At 37.0% G+C, this 19,497-nt stretch overlaps 1 protein-coding gene across 6 annotated transcripts in view; it reads left to right on the forward strand.

Annotated features, from left to right (window-relative positions):
- Positions 1 to 19,497, forward strand: part of CARMIL1 (capping protein regulator and myosin 1 linker 1) — a 302,767-nt gene that overhangs the window by 209,113 nt on the left and 74,157 nt on the right. For 4 of the 6 annotated variants that reach the window (XR_006735315.1, XM_045551918.1, XM_045551920.1 and 1 more), the window contains 3 exons: positions 5,848 to 5,946; positions 14,633 to 14,764; positions 17,329 to 17,460. Coding sequence is in view for 5 of the 6 variants with exons in the window: in XM_045551918.1 (XP_045407874.1) it covers positions 5,848 to 5,946; positions 14,633 to 14,764; positions 17,329 to 17,460 (363 nt within the window). In the remaining variant the exon portion in view is untranslated. The remainder of the gene's footprint in view (positions 1 to 5,847; positions 5,947 to 14,632; positions 14,765 to 17,328; positions 17,461 to 19,497) is intronic. The other 2 variants (XM_045551919.1, XM_045551921.1) reach the window with 1 other exon arrangement.

Consider the following 19,497-nt stretch of genomic DNA (forward strand, 5'->3'; position numbering starts at 1 on the left):
GGAGTTCAAGATGAGCCTGAGCAACTGAGAGGCCCTGCCTCTACAAAAATTTAAAAATTACCCAGGCATTGTGGCGTGCACCTGTAGTCCTAGCTACTCAGGAGGCTGAGGCAGGAGGATCACTTGAGTCCAGAATCACTGCCACACTGCAGATATCTTCCTGCTTTCCCCACTATCATGCACGGCTGTTGACATTGAAATCAAGTGTCAGCTCATCTAAAAAGACTTCTCAGAGCCCCCTCCTTCCCCTAGGTGTGTGGTCTTCTCAGGATTTCCTGTTCTTCTTTGTCATTGGCCTTCCCATGTTGTTTTAAGTTACTTGCGTCCATATTTTTTTCTTCTAATGAACTGTGAGCTCCTTGAAGGTACAGGCTGTGTAATTTTTCATTCTTTTTATTCCCAGCAGCTAGCACAGTGCCTGGCATGCATGCTTGGATACTTCTTAGGCATTTGTTGAGTAAAATGGAATAAGATTGGGGATGAGGGAAGAGACAGCTGTGGTATGGCAAAAGAAATTATCCAAGATTTGGATTCAGATCTGACTTCAAGTCAGACTCTTCCTGTAACTTTCCATAAGTTACTTAAGTTTTCTAAACTTTTTTGTCATCTATATAAGTAGGAAAAATAAAGCTGTACTATGTTTAGCTGACATTTAACATATAGTTATTACTGGGTGTCTGGCATTGTTTTAAATGCTTTACATAAATTAATACATGTAGTCTTTAAACTGCCACACTAGAAAAAAATTTTTTTTTCCTTGAGGCCATGGTGTTTTGTTACAAAAATAGAATAAAAACTTCAAAAACAAAATGATCTTTTCTAATTTAATGAAAAATTTGTAATTTTTTTAATTGTTTTCTTTGCGTGAGTTTACTCGGCTCCCAAGGTGAAGAGATATGTGACTTGTGAAACATAGAGGCCTGGGCTCAAAACTAGCATGAGTTAAATACAACTCATATGACAGTTAATGTGTTAAAATAAGCCCACACAATAAGCTCAATTATTACAGATAAAGAGAATGAAGGGCAGGGAGAATAAGTAGTTTGCCTTAGGTGACCATGAAGGTACAAGGAGGTAAGTATGGATGAAAAGCAGTTTGTTAATAAATGTTAGATATCTTTATATTTTCTAAAAGCATATTAGTCAGCTTCAAACAAAAGACATACTCTAGAGAAACCAGGTTTCTGGTTTCAGATTTGACATCTAAAGAGCTTGAAAGTCATCACTCTGATCCTTACAACAAGGACAAAAAATTGAACAAACAGAAAATCAACAACTGTTCTTTGATCTGTCAGACAGCTGAGGCCACAAGGCAAGCTGTCACCCTGGAAAATGGAGAGACGGGCAAGTATAGAGAATCACAGTGAATCAGTGAATCATAGCCAAGATCTGCTTCCAGGAGCCAAAGCTAGTAGAGTCAGTAACTCAAAGGAGCACTTAAACAGTAACTGATGAATTCCTAGAGGCTTAGTGTATGTAGACTGGCTTAAAAACTAAAAACCCTTAGGGGTCCACGTTTAGAAGCCCCAATCCTTTCTCGGGTTTTACTTCCAGAAGCTCCATCAGGCTCTCACCATAAAGAATGGAGAAGACTTTCTTAGTTTCTGGCAGCAGGAAGGGGGAAAAGTAACCATTTGAAATACATCTAGTATATTCTGTTCTCTATAACAAAAGCCTACTAGCCAGAGAAACTACTTTACCAGAGCCTTATCTAAACTGGGGAGAGGACAATTAAACAGCTCAGTCCCCTATAGCTCTTCTGTCTCGCGTAAGGGGAAGGAAAAAAAAGGCTAAGAAACATTTCTGAAGGCCACAGCCCAGGAACCCAGGACCATTTAAAAAACCCCTAAATTTAATCATAAAATTATAGAATGCTTCCCCTTCCTAACATCTTATCACTACATCAAATAAAGTACCAGTGGATTACAATTGAGCAAGCTGCAAGACATAGGCTCTAATTAAGTAAGAGTTTCTAGGGAAACCTCAAAATGACAGGGAAGACAAAGACAAGGACACTGGAGGAAATTGAAGCCTCTGGCACTTACAACTACAGCAAATATTAAACACAGCCCAACTCCCAGCCAGGTTAACATAAAACCCACACTAAAAGCCTGGTTATCATAGTTCCTATTACTGGATATATCATGCCCAGATTTCTACCAAAAATTATAAGGCATGCTAAAAAGCCAAGAAAAAACATAATGTGAAATAGACAAAGCAAGCATCAGAACCAGACTTGGGTATGACACAAATTTTAGAATTATCACACAGGGAATTTAAAATAACTGTGATTAACGTGGTAAGGGCTCTAATGGAAAAAGCAGACAGGATGCGAGAACGGATAGGTAACGCAAGCATAGAAATGAAAACTCTTAAGAAAAAAAATAAAAGAAAATGCTAGAAATCAAAAACCTGTGGCAGAAATGAAGAATGCCTTTGATGAGCTCATCAGTGGATTGGACACAGCCGAGGAAAGAACCACTGAGCTCGAAGATTCTTCACTAGTGTCTTCCCAAACTAAATTGCAAAGAGAAAAAAGAATGAAAGAAAAAAGAATAGACTATCCCAGAACTGTGGGACAATTATAAAAAGATGTATATGCATGTAATGGGAATACCTGAAGGAAAATAAAGAGAAAGGAGGTAGTGAAGAAACATCAGAAGTAGTAATGACTGAGACTTTTCTGGAATTAATAACAGGCACTAAATCATAAATCCAGAAAGCTCAGAGAACGCCAAGCAGGCTAAATACCAAAAAATGTACACATAGGCATATCTTATTCAAACTGTGGAAAACAGACTGAGAATCTTTAAAGAGAAAATCTTTTTAAAAAATCTTTAGAGAGAAAAAAATCACCTTACATGTTGAGAAACCAGAATAAGAATTACGTCAGACTTTTTGTGAGGAACCATGAAAGCGAGAGGAGAGTAGCACGAAATACTTAAAGTGTTGATAGAAAAAACCCCAAGCAGCCTAGAATTCTATATCCAGCAAAATTATCCTTCAAAAGTGGAGGAGAAAGACATTCTAAGATGAGCAAAAGCTGAGGGAATGTGTCACCAGTAGATCTGACTTGCAAGAAATGTTAAAAAATTCTTCAGAGACAAGGAAAGTTATATGAGTTAGAAAATTGGATCTGCATGAAGAAAGAGCATCAGAGAGGGAATAAAAGAAAGTAAATAGAATTCTATTTTCCTTATTATGAATTGATCGAGTAGATGACTTTTTTCGAAGTCATAATAACCACAAAGTACTGAGTGATTGTAGTATATGGGCAAGTGAAATGAATGACAGCAATGTTATAGGATGGGAGGGGGAATTGGCAGTATCTGTTGTAAGGTTATTTGAAAGTAGACTTGGGTGATTTGTAAATGTATATTTTAAGCACGAGGACAAGTACTAAAAATAATTTTAAAAGAGGTATAATTGATAATGCTAAGAGAAAAGAAAAATGTAGTGATTTAAAATGCTTAATTAAAACCATAGAAGGAAGAAAAAGGGGAAGATAAAAGAAGAACAAATGTGATTCATAGAAAACAGATATAAATGTGGTAGATATTAATCATATTATATCAAGACGTTTTATAGGGCAGAGAATTAAAAATAGCTACAGAAAATGGAAGCTAAGGACAAAGGAGGGCACAAATATGTCAATTTTAAAATTTGTGCTCTTTAAATAAACAGTCAGTGACTTTAAACACAGATTCATTGGATTTCCTTATAAAACTCACTGTGTTCATATATTCAAGTTTTCATTTTAACAGATTTCTGTCTTCTGGAAGAAATATGCCAATTAACTTTTATTCTACTAAAGAAAAAATATTGTGATTCAATACTCAATCTTTGTAATTTTTATTTTTTAATACAAGATTCCTTTACTTAAATATAGTTTTTTGGCTTCTTATGCTGCTACTATTTTCAGCAGAGACTGGAGATGTCTAAGTGGCTCTAGACTACCTCCCAGCTTGCTTTCTGCTGCCCAGGGGCCTGGGTGAGCATGATAATGACCCTTTTGGTCCTTCACTTTCTGTTTGACCTTAGCCAGGCCCTCAGTCCTTAGCCCTCAGGAGCTGTGTTTTCTGTCCTTAGCCTGAAATAGTGCGTACAAAGTTTACGCTGTCAATCTAAGATGCAAATAATTTCAGTGGTGATGTGTACATGACTTATTATTTCAAGAATAACTTGAAAGTTGTTATTCTTTCTTCCCCTTGAGCTGATTTTTAGAAACAACCTTTGAGTATTATTTTTCTCAAAAATTCCTTTCTGGCTTAAGTCTATGAAGCACCATTAGTGCATCTGGGGAAAGATCTGGAAAGGCATGAGGCAGCCTTGGGTGCGGCTGCCTGTGTGTGAGATGGGCCTCTTGAATAAGCAGACTGCTCTCAGACCCAGGCCACGGCCAACGCTCTATAGGACAAATGTAAAAGAACAAATAACAAAGCAAAAGGACTCGAAGCTGAGTGATAGATAGTGTGTGCCTGTCATGTTTCAGGCAAGAATCTTACTAGCAGAAAATTTTACATTGATGGTAATGTCACCTTGAAAAGAGATGACTTCTTGGGAAGCAGCAAGAGAAAGTTAATGTAATATAATGTCAAGGCATTAATGTGTCATTTGAATGATGTTTCATTTCAGGGATCTTTTCGTTTTATAATTTCTTCATTTGTGTTTAATAGAAAGGTACATTTTGTTCTGCTTTATAGTTTCCAGGGGTGATAGTAATTATAGTCTGTACTTTAATTGTTCTTAATTGGTATTAAGTAGTAGTCACTTTAGCATATGGAAAATTAAAATAAAAATGTGATAGTACTGAGAACTTCACAGTTATTAGATGTTCTTAACCAGGGAAATGTTGTGACAAATTAAAAGCCAAATGGTTAAGTTGTGTTATTAAAAACAAACAAAAACAACAAGGAAACGAAACAACAGATGGCATAATTTACCCCCCTCAAATTATTCTTTAGAAAGCATCTTTACAGGTCTCCATCATTCCCAATAGTTAACGCTACAGTTTTTGTTCAGTGTATATCCGTCGCATATTGGTCTTCTTCAATGCTTTGTTCCAATCTAGTTATCAATTGTACATGTGAATTTTTCGTAGGAGATTGCATATGTATGAAAATGCAGATTGTCAAGCAACTTCAAGATTTCTCATTTTCTATGGAAATCCATTTGCTTATTTTCTATAATTTTATTAAAATCAGTCTTATTTTTGAGACAATATGAAAATTTGATGGACTAGTGAAATTGGTCTGTATCTTTGAGTTTTACTAGCCTGTGTCCTTCAAATTTTGTAGCTGTTTTCTGTCTCTCTTTCTTTTTACCTTAAAATCAAGAATTCTCGAAGTACTGGTGGATTCCATGACTGGAATAGGCTGAGAGGTTCAGAAAGTACCATCCATATTCTTTGGGGGTATTTATTTAACTTCTGAACTGCTGAATAGTTAAAAATTCATAAGGGAGAAGGATTGCAATTGTGTGCTGAAGAGTGATGAAAAGCCAGGAGTTGGGGTCCCTAATCCTACAGGCCATTAAACACTTGCTTATCTTTGTCCATTACTGAGTCACATAACAGTTCCTCCAACCACTTGCAAGTTAAATATCTTTTGTTTTGGTGTTTTTTGTTTGTTTGAGTTGAAAGCAAGTTAAATTCTAACTAAAAGCACCAATAATAAATCACAGCGAAAGCCAGGTTCCCCATCCCTTGTGTTTTGTGGGGGCAAAGCACTGTGGCAGGATGTGTGTATTAGTGCTTGAGTTTTTAAGTTCAGCAACTGTTTCGCTTACAATTTTATACTCTGCTGAGTTGCAATATGTTCTTGAGGAATACATGTGCTTAATTTCCAGATAGAAAACTATCTGCTGCGGAATCATGAGACTAGAAAATACCTTCAAGAGCAGGCTTACCGCCTACAGCAGGGTATTGTCACCAGCACCACCCAGCAGGTAAGTGAGCGCTGCCAACTTGCTCCTTTTGCAATTACCTGACCCTTCTAAGAGCAAAGAAGGACTTTGAGCATTTGAATCATTTTCAATGGGACAATAGGACTAGCTTCTGAAAATAACAAAAGATCTAAACGAGAGCTTGAGGGAACATGTAGAGAGAGGAAAATGTAGACTAATTCCAGTGCTAAATATGCACTTTTAACTGTTGATGATTTTGTGCCTTTTAATATTGCCAGTAAGATACATTTTAGATTTATGTACAAATATTAAGAACTTTTGATTATAGATAATAAAATCGGAGCCTGATCAAATTTGGTATTTTGGAGACATTCTATTCATTTCTCTCTATTCCTTCACACTTCTATGAGTGGGATATAAATTCTCAGGTTCTTCTGAATAATTAGAAGTTTGTTGAAAATTAATTAATACTTACATCCTGATGAAAAATTGAGGTGCTTTTCTTTTTTTACCTCATTCCTCTTATCTCTACTCAACTTTAAAGAGGAAACAAAAAACCAAAATAATAACAAGTGTGAAATATTTCCCTTCAAAAAAAGTAACCAAAACCAAGGGTCATAAGATATTTGAAGAAAACAATTAGTGTGTCAAAGAAAGAACTGAACTCAGGTAATACACAGTGCAGAGGGCTTTAAAAAACCTGTAACTAGTAAGTTCAGTGGAACTAGAGAGAATGTTATGTCTACAAGATAAGAATAGGCTGCTATGAACAGGAGTAGAGAACAAGAAACAATGTTTAGCAATTAAAAGTATGATATTGTAATACAGAATTAAATAAACTGACAGGACACAAACTAAACTGCTCCTCTGGAAGAAAAAGTGGAGAAAATCTATGGTAGGTAGTTAAAAAAAAAGGAAAACAATGAAAAATATGAGAGAAAAGTAAGTGAAATAGCAAATAGATTCAAAATGACTAACAGCCTTCTAATAGGGGCTTCAAAATTAAAAATGAAAGATATTAGGGGGCAGAAAATAACAGAAAAGCATTTCACATGAGTCTTGGGGTTGATATAACACACTCAAATTTATCAGAATGGATGGGCAAAAGACCAAAAGACCACCAAGATAGATATATCCTGGTGAAATCTCAGAACACATAGGAAAAAGAAAAAAAATTTTGAGTTCTAGAGAGAATAAATTAGGCTATCTTACAAGTTAACTAGGATCAATTCTTAGCATCTGCCCCAATTACTAGAAGCAAATGAGGTAATGTTGTCCTAGTTCAGAGGAAGATTTATTCTGAACCAAGAATTGTATACCTAGCCATTTTATCAATCGGTTGTAAGGACGGAATAAAAAGATTTTTATACATGGACTCGGAAATTTTATCCCCATGTACCTCATATGAAAAAAGTTATTTGAGTAAATTCTCAAACACAAAAGTACGGTATATAAGGTTATAAGTAGGAAATGGTATCAGAAATGAAAACATAGAAGTTATAATAAAAGCTGAAAGAAAGTTTTTAAAAATTGCTAATTTGGGACAGTCTACTTTGAACTACAGGGTTAAGAGACATAGGATTACATGTCTTTCCCTGTGGGGCCCACAATCATAATTTTGTAACTACATTTTAGAGAGTTTAAAATTTTACTGTCAATTTAGATGACAAGAAGGGCAAACATAATTATTGTTACATAACAGAATGTAAATGTTGAAAATCTTAATAGCATAAAAGTAGTGAAACTAAGGAGTTGAAGAGGGAGGAAGTTGAATGGTAGCATAAGTATGCTAAATTTTTAGTGTTTTTTTTTTTTTTTATGGAATCAAATGCTATTTTCTCTAATTCATAAATGAGAAATATAAAAATAAGTATACTATTTAAATTTAAAATGGAAGCCATTAGAAATAATAAAGAAGCAGGAAGTTTTCAAAACTATTTATCTCTGCAGATTGAAAGGAACTGACTGGTAGGGAAATTTTTGTCATTTTGGACCATTTTGTATGGTTTGCACTATTTTTTTACCTTGTACAGATGTCATTTAATTTGTTTGTTGCTTTTTCTTAAAAGAGAATGAAAGAAAAATGTCCATAATAAATAAATCATGTATAATATTCCAGTTAGGTAAAGTTTGGATGACTGCGTAGATATGTATAGAGATTTGTAAAAGGGTGTTCATCAAAATGTTAATGATGGTTATCTCAGGTGATGTGATTAGGTACAATTTATTCTCTTCTTCTCAGTATGATTTGAATGTTTTACAGTAAACATGTATTTTTAAATCAGAAAAAGTAAACCAATATGTGTTGAGAAAAAAAAATGGTTATATTAGTGAAGGAGCAGGACTTTTGAGAAAGAAAACATTATTTTGACCTTACTAGTGCCTTAAAAATGTAATTTCTTTTCCTACAAGAGACTAATATTAGCTTAGTGCTTTATAGTTTACAGTTATTTCCTGGTTTTAGTGTTTAACATTAAAAGCAATGAGAGTTACATTAAAACTTTGCTTCGTGTTCCTTTATGAGCTACCATAATGCAGCCTTCTTTTCCTAATACAGTATCTTTCCAACTTTTTTCCTAATTCAAAGAGGATTTTGCTCATCCAGAAAAATTACTGCAGCAACCTGTAATGCTCATTCTTAAAAGTACATTTCATCAATTGAGAGAAAATTGTACACAAGAGGGGTATGTGGATGTTTAATTCTGCATAGGTGGCATTATTCTGAATTATTTGAGTCATTATGTAGTAGATATATTGCCACCGTTTCACTTTGGGAATTTCTTAGGACATTATGATTAGCAGTTTTCAGACTTTAATCATTTCAGTCACTTGAGGAGGGATTTACCTTGAAGTTTCCAGAAATCTGAACATAGAAAGAATAGACCCTCTGTGACTAATAACCCTGCCAATTCCATTAGCTGTTCATCATTCTCAGGTGACACTGAGGCATTAATGTAAAATATGTTTTCATGAAACATTAGCCTCATAACTGTTCACATATTTTTTGTTGTCTGTTGACTTTGATTTGGAAAGATTTTTATAAGACTCAATCTTCTCCCTTTGCTTTTGATCCTTTCTTTTCCGTCTGATAAAGCCTCTTAATCAGGAGTCAGCAAACCTTTTGTGTCAAAAGCCATATAGTAAATATTTTAGGCTTTGGATCACATAGGGTCTCTGTTGAAACTACTGAGCTCTGCTGTTGCAGAGTGAAGGCAGCCATAGACAGATTTAAATGAATGAGCATGGCTGTTATGATAAATCTGCACTTATAGTAACAGGCCCAGAGTTGCCTGTCATTCACCGAGATCTCTTTAGTCTTCTCACCCAAAAAAAGAAAAGAAAAAGGCAGTTTTACTGCTTAGAGCTCTTTACTCAGCATATTCTTTTTCTTTCATGTGCAGATTTTTGAGTCATGACCATGGTTGCTATCTCCTCACTTTGTAACCTTTTAGACATGGCCTCTGTACCTATGTAAGTACTGAAATGGCTCTCTCTCTCAGTGGTCACTTCATCACCAAGTCCAGGGGGCTTTTTCTCCTTCATCTTTTGATGAAAGGAGGCAGTAGAGTAGTTAGGAACTTGGACTCTCAAATCAGATGACCCCAGATTTAAATCCAGGTTCTGCTGTTCCCTGTCTGTGTGAACTTAGGTTAGTCATTTACTAACCTCTTTCAGCCTCAGTGTCTTCATCTGTAAAATAGGAATGATGTTAGTACTGTCCCAGAAGATGTGTTAGAATTAATTGAGATAATACTTCCAATATGGCACCTCACCAGGAAACATTAATGTCATTAATTAATTACCATTTTTTTCATGATTACCATCAATATTATTGACCACCTCTTCTCATTAAAACTCACTTCTCAGTTTGTTTGACAGTGTGACACTCTATCTTTCTGCCACTTTTGTGTCTTATTTATCTCCTTCCTATACCACTCTTTCTCATTTCCCAAATGCAGCATTTTTTCAAAGCTTCATAGTTAGTGTTCTTTTCCTTTGGCTAGCTAATCCACTTCTATTTTAACACTCTTATCTATGGATGACTCCTACATCTAACCCTTCCTCTTTCTTTCCAAAAAGTCCTATCTTTTCAATTACTTTTTCAGCATCTCCACTCATGGCCCTCTGAGATACAAGTCATTAAGACCAAACGCATCCTTATGAACTCCTGATTTTTCCATTTCTCTCAGTGACATTGTCATTCACTGAGGCTAGAACCCTTGGAGTCATCTTGGACTCTTCATTTGCTTTCCTATCCAATGCCCACTATGCCCTGTCCATTTACCTTTGAAGGATCTTTTGCAGTTATTCTTTTCTTTCTGTTTCCACTGCTCTCTTGCTAAGATCTTTTTACTAACTCCCTCCTACCTCTTTTATAGAAACCACAAGAACTAGTTTTTCCATCTTCCATGTCTCCTGCTTTCCACATCCTTTGTATCAGGGAGGCTTAGCCACCAAGAGTGTTTATGGGTCAAGAGATTCCTAGACCCTCACAATCATGGAAGGAGCTGGGAAAGTGGCGCTTTGTGCTTTGGCCATTGTGTTCAACCTCAGCCTGTGCTGGAGTCCTATATCGTCTTGCCTTAACCCAACATTCCCAGTCTGATCTCCCACTATAAGGTGCCTCTGTTCCCAACCAGGAAATAGGAGTCACAAGTGTCTGGATGTGTCACTGCTTGGGTTTGTTCTTTTGCTTAAAATCCCCTTCTCTCTTTTCAGTCTGTAGAAATCTTTCAGGACCCAGCTAAAAAGCTATCTTTAGCCATAGCTAGGTGTGATTCCTTCTTTGGCTGAAATTTTTTAGAAGTTTCTGTCAATTCATTTATCATTGTACAAACACTTATAAAGGTCTATGAAGTGACAAGCACTATTGTAGGAAACTGGAATTCAGCTGTGAAGAAAATAAAATGTTCGTGTCTTTGTGGATATTATTTTATATAGCACTTTATATCTTGTGTTACTGTTAACTGTAAATATTTCTTTCTACTTCTAAGTTTTTAAGTTGCTTGATGGCAAGGGATATATCCTGTTAAGGACTGTATCTCCTCTATATCAAGTGTTCAGTATATTTCTATAGAATTCACTAAAGAAACAGACATGGAGGAAGATAGAATTTTCCATGAATAAGCTGTTTCCTGGAACTAAAGAACAATTGTAACAAGTTATGAGCAACAAAAGATGGTATTTATACCATAGTTCTAAGTCCTACACTGGGGTTTAATAGCCCTGTATATTTGAAAAAGCCTAAGTAGTCACCAGCAAGCGTGATATGAATTAGTGCTGTGACATGGTTACCCAAGAAGCCAATTTGACTTGTACTAGATTAATGGATGTATATGTTACATTGTACAGTGAGGAAGGTGATTCCTCTGTTGCTCTGTGCTTACCAGTCCACTCCTGTGTTACAATCCATTTTACTGAGGAGGGCGTAGCATACTTAGGAGATTCTAGATGGAAGACAGAATGCAGAGAAGTGACTCTGGGGGACAGGGGGTGAAGGACTGCAGAACTATGTCACTGTAGGAGTGGTAAAAGGAACTGGGAATATTAAACCTGAAGAAAAGAAGATTGAGAAAGAAAAGATATGTATGCTCAAATATGTGCAAGACTGTCACATGGAAGAGAGTGTGTGATTGTTCACGGTGTTCTCCAGGGGAAGATATGGGATCTGTAGGAAGGATATAGGAAGACAGATAAGGACACAAAATAAAGAAAACCAAGTCCAAGAATGCAGGGTACATTTCCTTGGAAGTAAGTGAGCTTCTCAAACTATGGCAGTCAATGACTTTTCTGTGTTGCTTTAAAGAGACTGAACACCAGGGGGTAGGGTGAAGTAGGGATGTTAGACTGAAGAGCTTTAAGACTGTCATCTACCATAAAGTTATCTGATGGGATAACCCAAGAGACTTCAGTCTTTCAGATTGTATCTACTTTTCATATGTATGTACTTTAGGGACTTAGATTATGAACTGATAGTCAAACTCCTTGATTTACTTTTTTCAAAATTTTTAATTTGCACTCTGTGTAATCATTCTATGTCATCTTAAATAGTTTACCATTTCTGAGCCTTGAGCTCTTTCATTGTAAAGTATCTGAATTTGGTCTGTTGAGTTATATTCAGAAGAATCTTTGAGACATGAGATTTGTGTCTTATTTGAATTGAAGAACTAATTTTTTTTTTTTTTTTTTTTTTTTTTGAGAGAGAGAGCCTCATTCTGTTGCCCAGGCTAGAGTGCCGTGTCGTCAGTCTAACTCACAGCAACCTCAACTCCTGGGCTCAAGCGATCCTCCTGCCTCAGCCTCCTGGGTAGCTGGGACTACAGGCATGTGCCACCATGCCCGGCTAATTTTTTCTATATGTTTTTAGTTGTCCGGTTAATTTCTTTCTACTTTTTTAGTAGAGATGGGGTCTTGCTCTTGCTCAGGCTGGTCTCAAACTCCTGAGCTCGAGCAATCCTCCCGCCTCGGCCTCCCAGAGTGCTAGGATTACAGGCGTGAGCCACCACACCTGGCCAAGAACTAAATTTTTATGTTTCTTTTGGACATGATTAAAAAATGTTCCATTTAAAGACCATTTTTGTTGAGTTCATTTTAACCCTCTCTCTTTGGCGAATGCTTAATGACATATATTTCAGGAGTGTGTTTGGTCTCTCATGATGATTAACAATGATCAGCTTTATAGTGCTACATCCACATGCCTCTCAAATTAGTCTTTTTTTGTCCCAGTGTATATTAGTTCCTTTCTTAGTGTGTGGTCTATTTGCCTCTTAAAATTAGGTATTCATTCTTGGTAAGATATGATTGTTTTTGCTTTAGGGAGCACAGAACAATACAACAGTTAAAAGAATTAGAATTTATATCAGGTAAGAAGGTTTTTAAAAACGTGAATTTAGCTCTATGCAGGGCATTGTGTAAATGTAGAAAGTTAAGATATGATTCCTGCCTACAATCTTAGATTTTAGTTGGAGAGAGAATATGACATGAGAAGCATTATCCATATAACTGCTTTTTGCTATGCGGAGCTCAAGGTAGTTTACTTATGTAGCCTCAATACATTTACAGCAATAGGAGCTGTTCTTAATATACACCAGTGTTGGTATTACTGACCCTTTGTCAACAGTATAGGTGCTTTCAGTGGTGTTATTTTATTGTATTGTTTTCTTAATACACTAAAAAAACAAGATGGGGTAGACATTATAAACCCGATTTTACAAAAGAGAAAGGCAAGAGAGATGGCAGTGCTGTAGCAAGTAGACACAGGCTCTGTAGTAAGACCTTAAGTAATCAGACCATAAGTTTTCTGAGTAGTGAAGCTAAGTTTCTATCGTTTTGGAATTTATGAGGGAAGGAGGGCAGACTTAAGCTTCTACAGTTGTGATATCAAATAGTTCAAAATAGAGAAGTGTGAATTTAACAAAAAAAGAATATTTTGTAGATTCTCTCCTCTGCCTGATGAATTATCTGATGGGATGGTATTCTTGACATGTAAAGTCTCTAAAGAATTAATAATTTTTTTAAGAACACAAAATAGACAACCTACAGCTCTGATCAAAATAGTGGAGAACACCTCTTGTATTTTCCTGGATAGAGCTGAAACCCATTCTACTAAGTGAAGTATCCCAAGAATGGAAAAATAAGCACCACATGTACTCACCATCAAATTGGTTTCACTGATCAACACCTAAGAGCACATATAGGAATAACATTAATTGGGTGTCGGGGAGATGGGAGGGGGAGGAGATAGTTGTATACACACATACTGAGTGCGATGCACACCATCTGGGGGATGGACATGCTTGAAGCTCTGACTTGGGGGGGGGGCAGGGCAATATACATAACCTAAACTTTTGTGCGCCCATAATATGCTGAAATAAAAAAAGAATAGTGGAGAAGCTTTTTAAACCACACTGTAGTTATCTTTTTCTGCATACTTGTCTGCTTTCTTCATAAGTACAAATATAGAAGAGCATACTCTTACCCTTCTATAGTATTTTTTGTCTACCATTTCCCCTTTGGGTTTTATATTTAAATCTTTGGAACAACTGAAAATGATTCAGCTGCAGTTAACCTGGGTGGGAGATCTTATTGGAATAGAAATTAGAATGTTTTTAACTTTGTCATTACTTATGTTAATACAATAAAACCTCAACTTTTGTTTTTTGATGACTCAATTTATATAAATAAATACTTGATGTAATTAAATTAATTTTAAAAATATCAATTTTCAGGGGATTTTTTTTGTTTTTGTAATATTGAGACCAACTGGCTGTGGGCATCATTTTGTAGTCATTGCAACAATCTCAGCATTGCACATTTCATTTCTCTTGTTCCTCAGTACCTAACACTATGATGCATACAAGGCACTCAATAAAAGTTAATGAAGGAGAGTTACTGTCTAGCAGAATGTCACTGACTAGCTACAAGATTCTGAATCATCAAGAAGTGTTCACTTTTGTTCTGCATGCTTTATTTTCTAAGGCAGGAAAGGGAGACAAAATTCCTTAAAAGGTTTTCTGGAGTTAATATTGCCAAAGGTTTCTCATATGAATAGTTAAACTAAGTTAATAATTGGATAGAAGCTGCAGTCTTGAAGATCTCAGTTAAACGTTTTCATTCTTGTGCATTCTGCATTTCCTGAAGTTTTCTCATCTTCCTTCATTCTGTTTCCTTCTATTTGAACATTGACTGGGCTGACTGGGATGCTTGCTGTCCTTTTCTTGGTTTGAAGCAGATGATTGACAGAATATGCGTGAAAGTACAAGATCATCTCAACTCCTTACGAAGCTGTGGGGCAGATGCTATCCAGGAAGATTTAAAGTCAGCAGAACGGCTCATGCGTGATGCTAAGAACTCTAAAACGGTGAGTTTCACCTCAGGCTATGTGAGAGACTGTTGTAATAAAAAGGTTTTTAAAAATTTAATTTTAGAAACTAGTTTCAACTTTGTTTACCTCTCTACCCAATTTCAAGGTTACTAACAAGTGGCAGAGTGAACTGAGTAAGTCTTTGCCTCCTTTCTGTACCTGTGCTGATTTACCAGTAATCAAGATGTAGGTTAAAAAGCCAAGGGCCAGTGTGACTTGCAAAGGGTATGATTGGGCCCTGAATAACTGAAAAGATAGTTGTAGTTTAAATGAGTAATAACTCATTTAAAAGTGTTCTACTTCTAAGCTGATAACATGGAACTCCCCTCTGTCGCCTCTAAAAGGAAGCTTCTCTCCCATTAGAATATGGTACCCAAAGTATGCCTTACTAGAGAAAGGACTTAACTATGAGTCAGAAAAACTGGAATCTTGTCTTGGTTCTGCTATTAGAATCACACAGTCATTGAATGTCATGAGTATGAGGCATCTTGTAGATGAGTCGAATGCTTTGTGATGCAGTGATACCAACGAGGCAGCATGATGGCAGTATGCCAATCACTGGTTTACTCATGAGGCAGCCAAGCAGGAAGATGGGAGAACAGGTCTCAAAACCGCCTTCTGGAAGATAGGGTTTAGGGATATTTGTGGGATAAAGAAGCAGGGTGGACTTGAGGCATGGGGAAAGATGATTGAGGGGGTGAGAAAAGTGAGGTAACCCGTGGTCTGCACAAGCAGAGTCAAGCGTCATGGTTCTTCGTGGGACGCATGTTCTAGAAAACAGTGGCATTAGCATGATGAGGGTAGAGTTTTAGCCCTCTGACATCAAAAGGAGGCCCAATTAAAGAGTCAGTGGTTTCATCCAGCTTGAACTGGATAAGGCTGACTCTAAGTTTCTGAAAAACAACTTAGGCAATCATTACTATAGTGATCCATATGTCAGAGATGTTATCTATAAGGAAGTTCGTGGAGATTTAGTTACGTATTGCTTAGCTACATGACTTTTAGACGTATAGCTATATAGGTTTTAAAATCAACTAAAAGCAAGTGTCTAAAAGGAAGCAAAGCAGATTCAGTTTCATAAGAAATACATATTTCTTCTTTGTCCTCAGTTCCTGGCTCAGAGCTCCTAAAACCTTTGTAATTTCCTGAGTGATGCAGATGATTTGTTATTGATAACAAACCCCTTTTACCACACCAGAGTTTATCCTAATGAGGATAAATGAGGCCCACCCTTGGTGGGCCCCTAGCTAGCTTTAGGATGAGGACACTTGCTAGAGGAGCCAACCGTGTGATTAGAGCTTTGGGTCTTTCAGCTTCACTCCTGGACCTCCTGGGAGAGGAGAGGGGCTGGAGATTAAAGTTAGTCATCACTGGCCAATGATTTACTCAATCGTTGCTATATAGTAGAAACCTCCATAAAATCTCTAAGCAGTGGGGTTCAGAGGACTTCCAGTTGGTGAATTCATCAGGGTACTGGGAGTGTGGTACACTCAGGGAGGGCATGGAAGCTCCCCACATCCTTCCTACCCCCATACTTTGCTTTATACATCTCTTGTTTGGCTATTCCTGAGTTGTTTCCTTTATAGAAAAATAGTAATTGTAAGTAAAATGCTTTCCTGAGTTCTGTGAGTTCTAGCAAATTATCGAACCTGAGAAGGGGGTTGTGGGAACCCCCTGAGTTTATAGTTGGTTGGCCAGAAGTACCAGTGACAACCTGGGACTTGAAGCTGGCATCTGAAGTAAGCGTAGCCTTGTGGGAGAACAGGCTTGTTCTCAGATCCCCTTCACTTGTGGGATCTGATGCTAACCCCAGGTAGACAGTGTCAGAATTGAATTGAATTGTAGGACACCCAGTTGGTATATGCAGAGAATTAGGAATTGCCTGCTGTGGCAAACGCCTACACTTTGGCGATAGAAGTATTGTGAGTAAAAGCAGCTCAACTCTCATACTCCAGATGAGACATTAAGACACGAGGGAATAAGGTATTTTTCCTATGGTTTTAAGGCTGACAGAAGTGATCAAAATGGAGGTCTCCTAATCGCCAATCTTTTGTTTCATAGGGTTGCTGTGACTTATTGAATAAAAATGAATGCCTCTTTTATTAATCTGTGCAAAGAGCCTTTGGTGGAAGATAGATTATCCAGGCTAGGCACGGTGGCTCATGCCTGTAATCCTAGCACTCTGGGAGGCTGAAACAGGAGGATTGCTTGAGCTCAGGAGTTTGAGACCAGCCTGAGCAAGAGCAAGACCCCATCTCTACTAAAAATAGAAAAAATTAGCCGGGCGTGGTGGTGCCCGCCTGTAGTATCAGCTACTTAGGAGGCTGAGGCAGGAGGATCGCTTGAGCGCAGGAGTGAGAGGTGAGCTAGGCTGACACTATGGCACTCTAGCCCAGATGACAGAGCAAGACTCTGTCTCAAAAAAAAAAAAAAAAACAAAAAAACCCGATAGATTATCCCTAATAATATTTCTTCACCTTTTCATTAACTCTGCAATGACTTTGGTGCTTACTAAAATATTCATTCAGTTATTGAGAGGATACTCTCTATTTTTCTTACAGTTGTTACCAAATTTATACCATGTTGGTGGTGCGTCCTGGGCAGGAGCCACTGGCTTATTATTCAGTCCTATTCAGGAGACCCTGGAATCAATGGCTGGTGAAGTTACAAGAGTTGTAGATGAACAACTAAAGGTTTGTGGGTTTTGTTATTTAGCTATGTGTGGATAGCATTTCATACCATACTATCTATGTTTCATAGATTTGTGGGGAGGTTCTTTGTATGTCAGACAGATACACCTGTGGTAAAAATTGAATATTGTGTCTTTTCCAGCTTCACTTACAAGTTTTGGGATAACTTCTTATATACTTCAAGTGAAAATCAATTTAATTTTTAATGGTAAACCCGTAAATGTACTTTATCTGATAAGGGAATGGGTGATTTCTATTTAGACTAGGGCAGAAAGAGAAATATCCTTCAGGAAAAATTATCTTCTTTTATTTTTTTTCAATTATTATTATTATTATTATTTTTTTTTTTTGGAGGCAAGTTCTCACTCTGCCACAGCTAGAGTACAGTGGTGTTGTTATTGTTCACTGTAGCCTTGAACTGTTGGGCTCAAGTGACCCACCTGCCCCAGCCTCCCAAGTAGCTGGGACTACAGACACACACCACCACGGCCGGCTAATTTAAAGTTTTCTGTAGAGCCTGCATTTTGCTATGTTGCCCAGGCTGGTCTCGAACTTCTGGCCTCAGATGATCCTTCCACCTTGGCCTCCCAAAGTGCTGGGATTATAGGCCTGAGGTACCATACCCAGCTAGGAAAAATTATCTTCCATTGTTACCTTTGATTTAGAGAATAGGAAACATGACAGGAACTATACTTACAGTACCTAGATAACTGCTTATATGAGGAGCTTGCCACTAAGTAAATAGATAACAATCCTTGTAAAAAGCTGATTGAAAGACTAGGAAAAGAATTTAGAATGCAATTGCAAGGTACCTATAATAGCAGAGACCTACCTATAGGCTCACTGACTGAAAAAAAGATAGGAAAAAAGTCTCTAAAATGTTCTAGGGGATAGGGTAAACTAAGATTAGGTTTTTCTTAAGGTAACTTCAAAAAAACAGCTACATTTGAGAGATTTTACATTCAGAAAGTTTTCATTGTTTCCAGTCTGTTTTTCAAGGATGCCTTAAAAAAAAACCTAGTATGAAGTTTTGTAATTATTTGGTCTGTTTTCTTCTGAGAACACAATTTCCTTTGCTCATAGTGATTTGATATACAACTCAGTAAGAACTTTGCAACATGCTAATTACTCTCTTTGAAAATTAGGTTAATGAGGGAGAAAATGTTGTGGATTTTTTAGGGGTTTAATTCCCTGTCTTCGTGTGCATATAACAGAGAGACACTCTTGTGGGTCATTTTTATTTTATTTAATCATGGTTATTTTGAATCCATCCTGAGCAGAGACAGATGGGTAGAAAAAGGACTGTTGATTGATACAGAGTTCTGCCAGACCATTTGTTACCTAATAAATAGCACTTGTTTTATCCTTCATGAAGGATAAAATATGTAAGAAGGATACTTTCTTACATATTTACAACAAAATCAGCTTTGTTGCTTATTTCTGACTACAAAAAATGAACCTTACTCTTTGTGAAATGTTTAAACAATGCTAACAAGCAGAAAAGAAGAAAGTAAAAATCATCTGAAATACCAGAGATAGTGTCACTGTTAATATTTTAGTGAAATGCTGGACATTCTATGCCTACACATACAATTTTACATACATACGATCATACTATACACACTGATAGTAACCTTTTTATATCTGGCACAATGTCATAAATACAATTCCAGATAATGATAATCATTTTTTTTTTTTTTTTTTTTTGAGACAGAGTCTCGCTCTGTTGCCCAGGCTAGAGTGAGTGCCGTGGCGTCAGCCTAGCTCACAGCAACCTCAAACTCCTGGGCTCAAGCAATCCTCCTGCCTCAGCCTCCCGAGTAGCTGGGACTACAGGCATGTGCCACCATGCCCGGCTATTTTTTCTATATATATTTTTAGTTGTCCAGATAATTTCTTTCTATTTTTTAGTAGAGACGGGGTCTCGCCCTTGCTCAGGCTGGTCTCGAACTCCTGACCTCAAGAGATCCACCCGCCTCAGCCTCCCAGAGTGCTAGGATTATAGGCGTGAGCCACCACGCCTGGCCGGTAATCATTATT

The sequence above is a fragment of the Lemur catta genome, chromosome 5 (genome assembly GCF_020740605.2).
Source record: "Lemur catta isolate mLemCat1 chromosome 5, mLemCat1.pri, whole genome shotgun sequence".
Lineage (NCBI taxonomy): Eukaryota > Metazoa > Chordata > Mammalia > Primates > Lemuridae > Lemur > Lemur catta.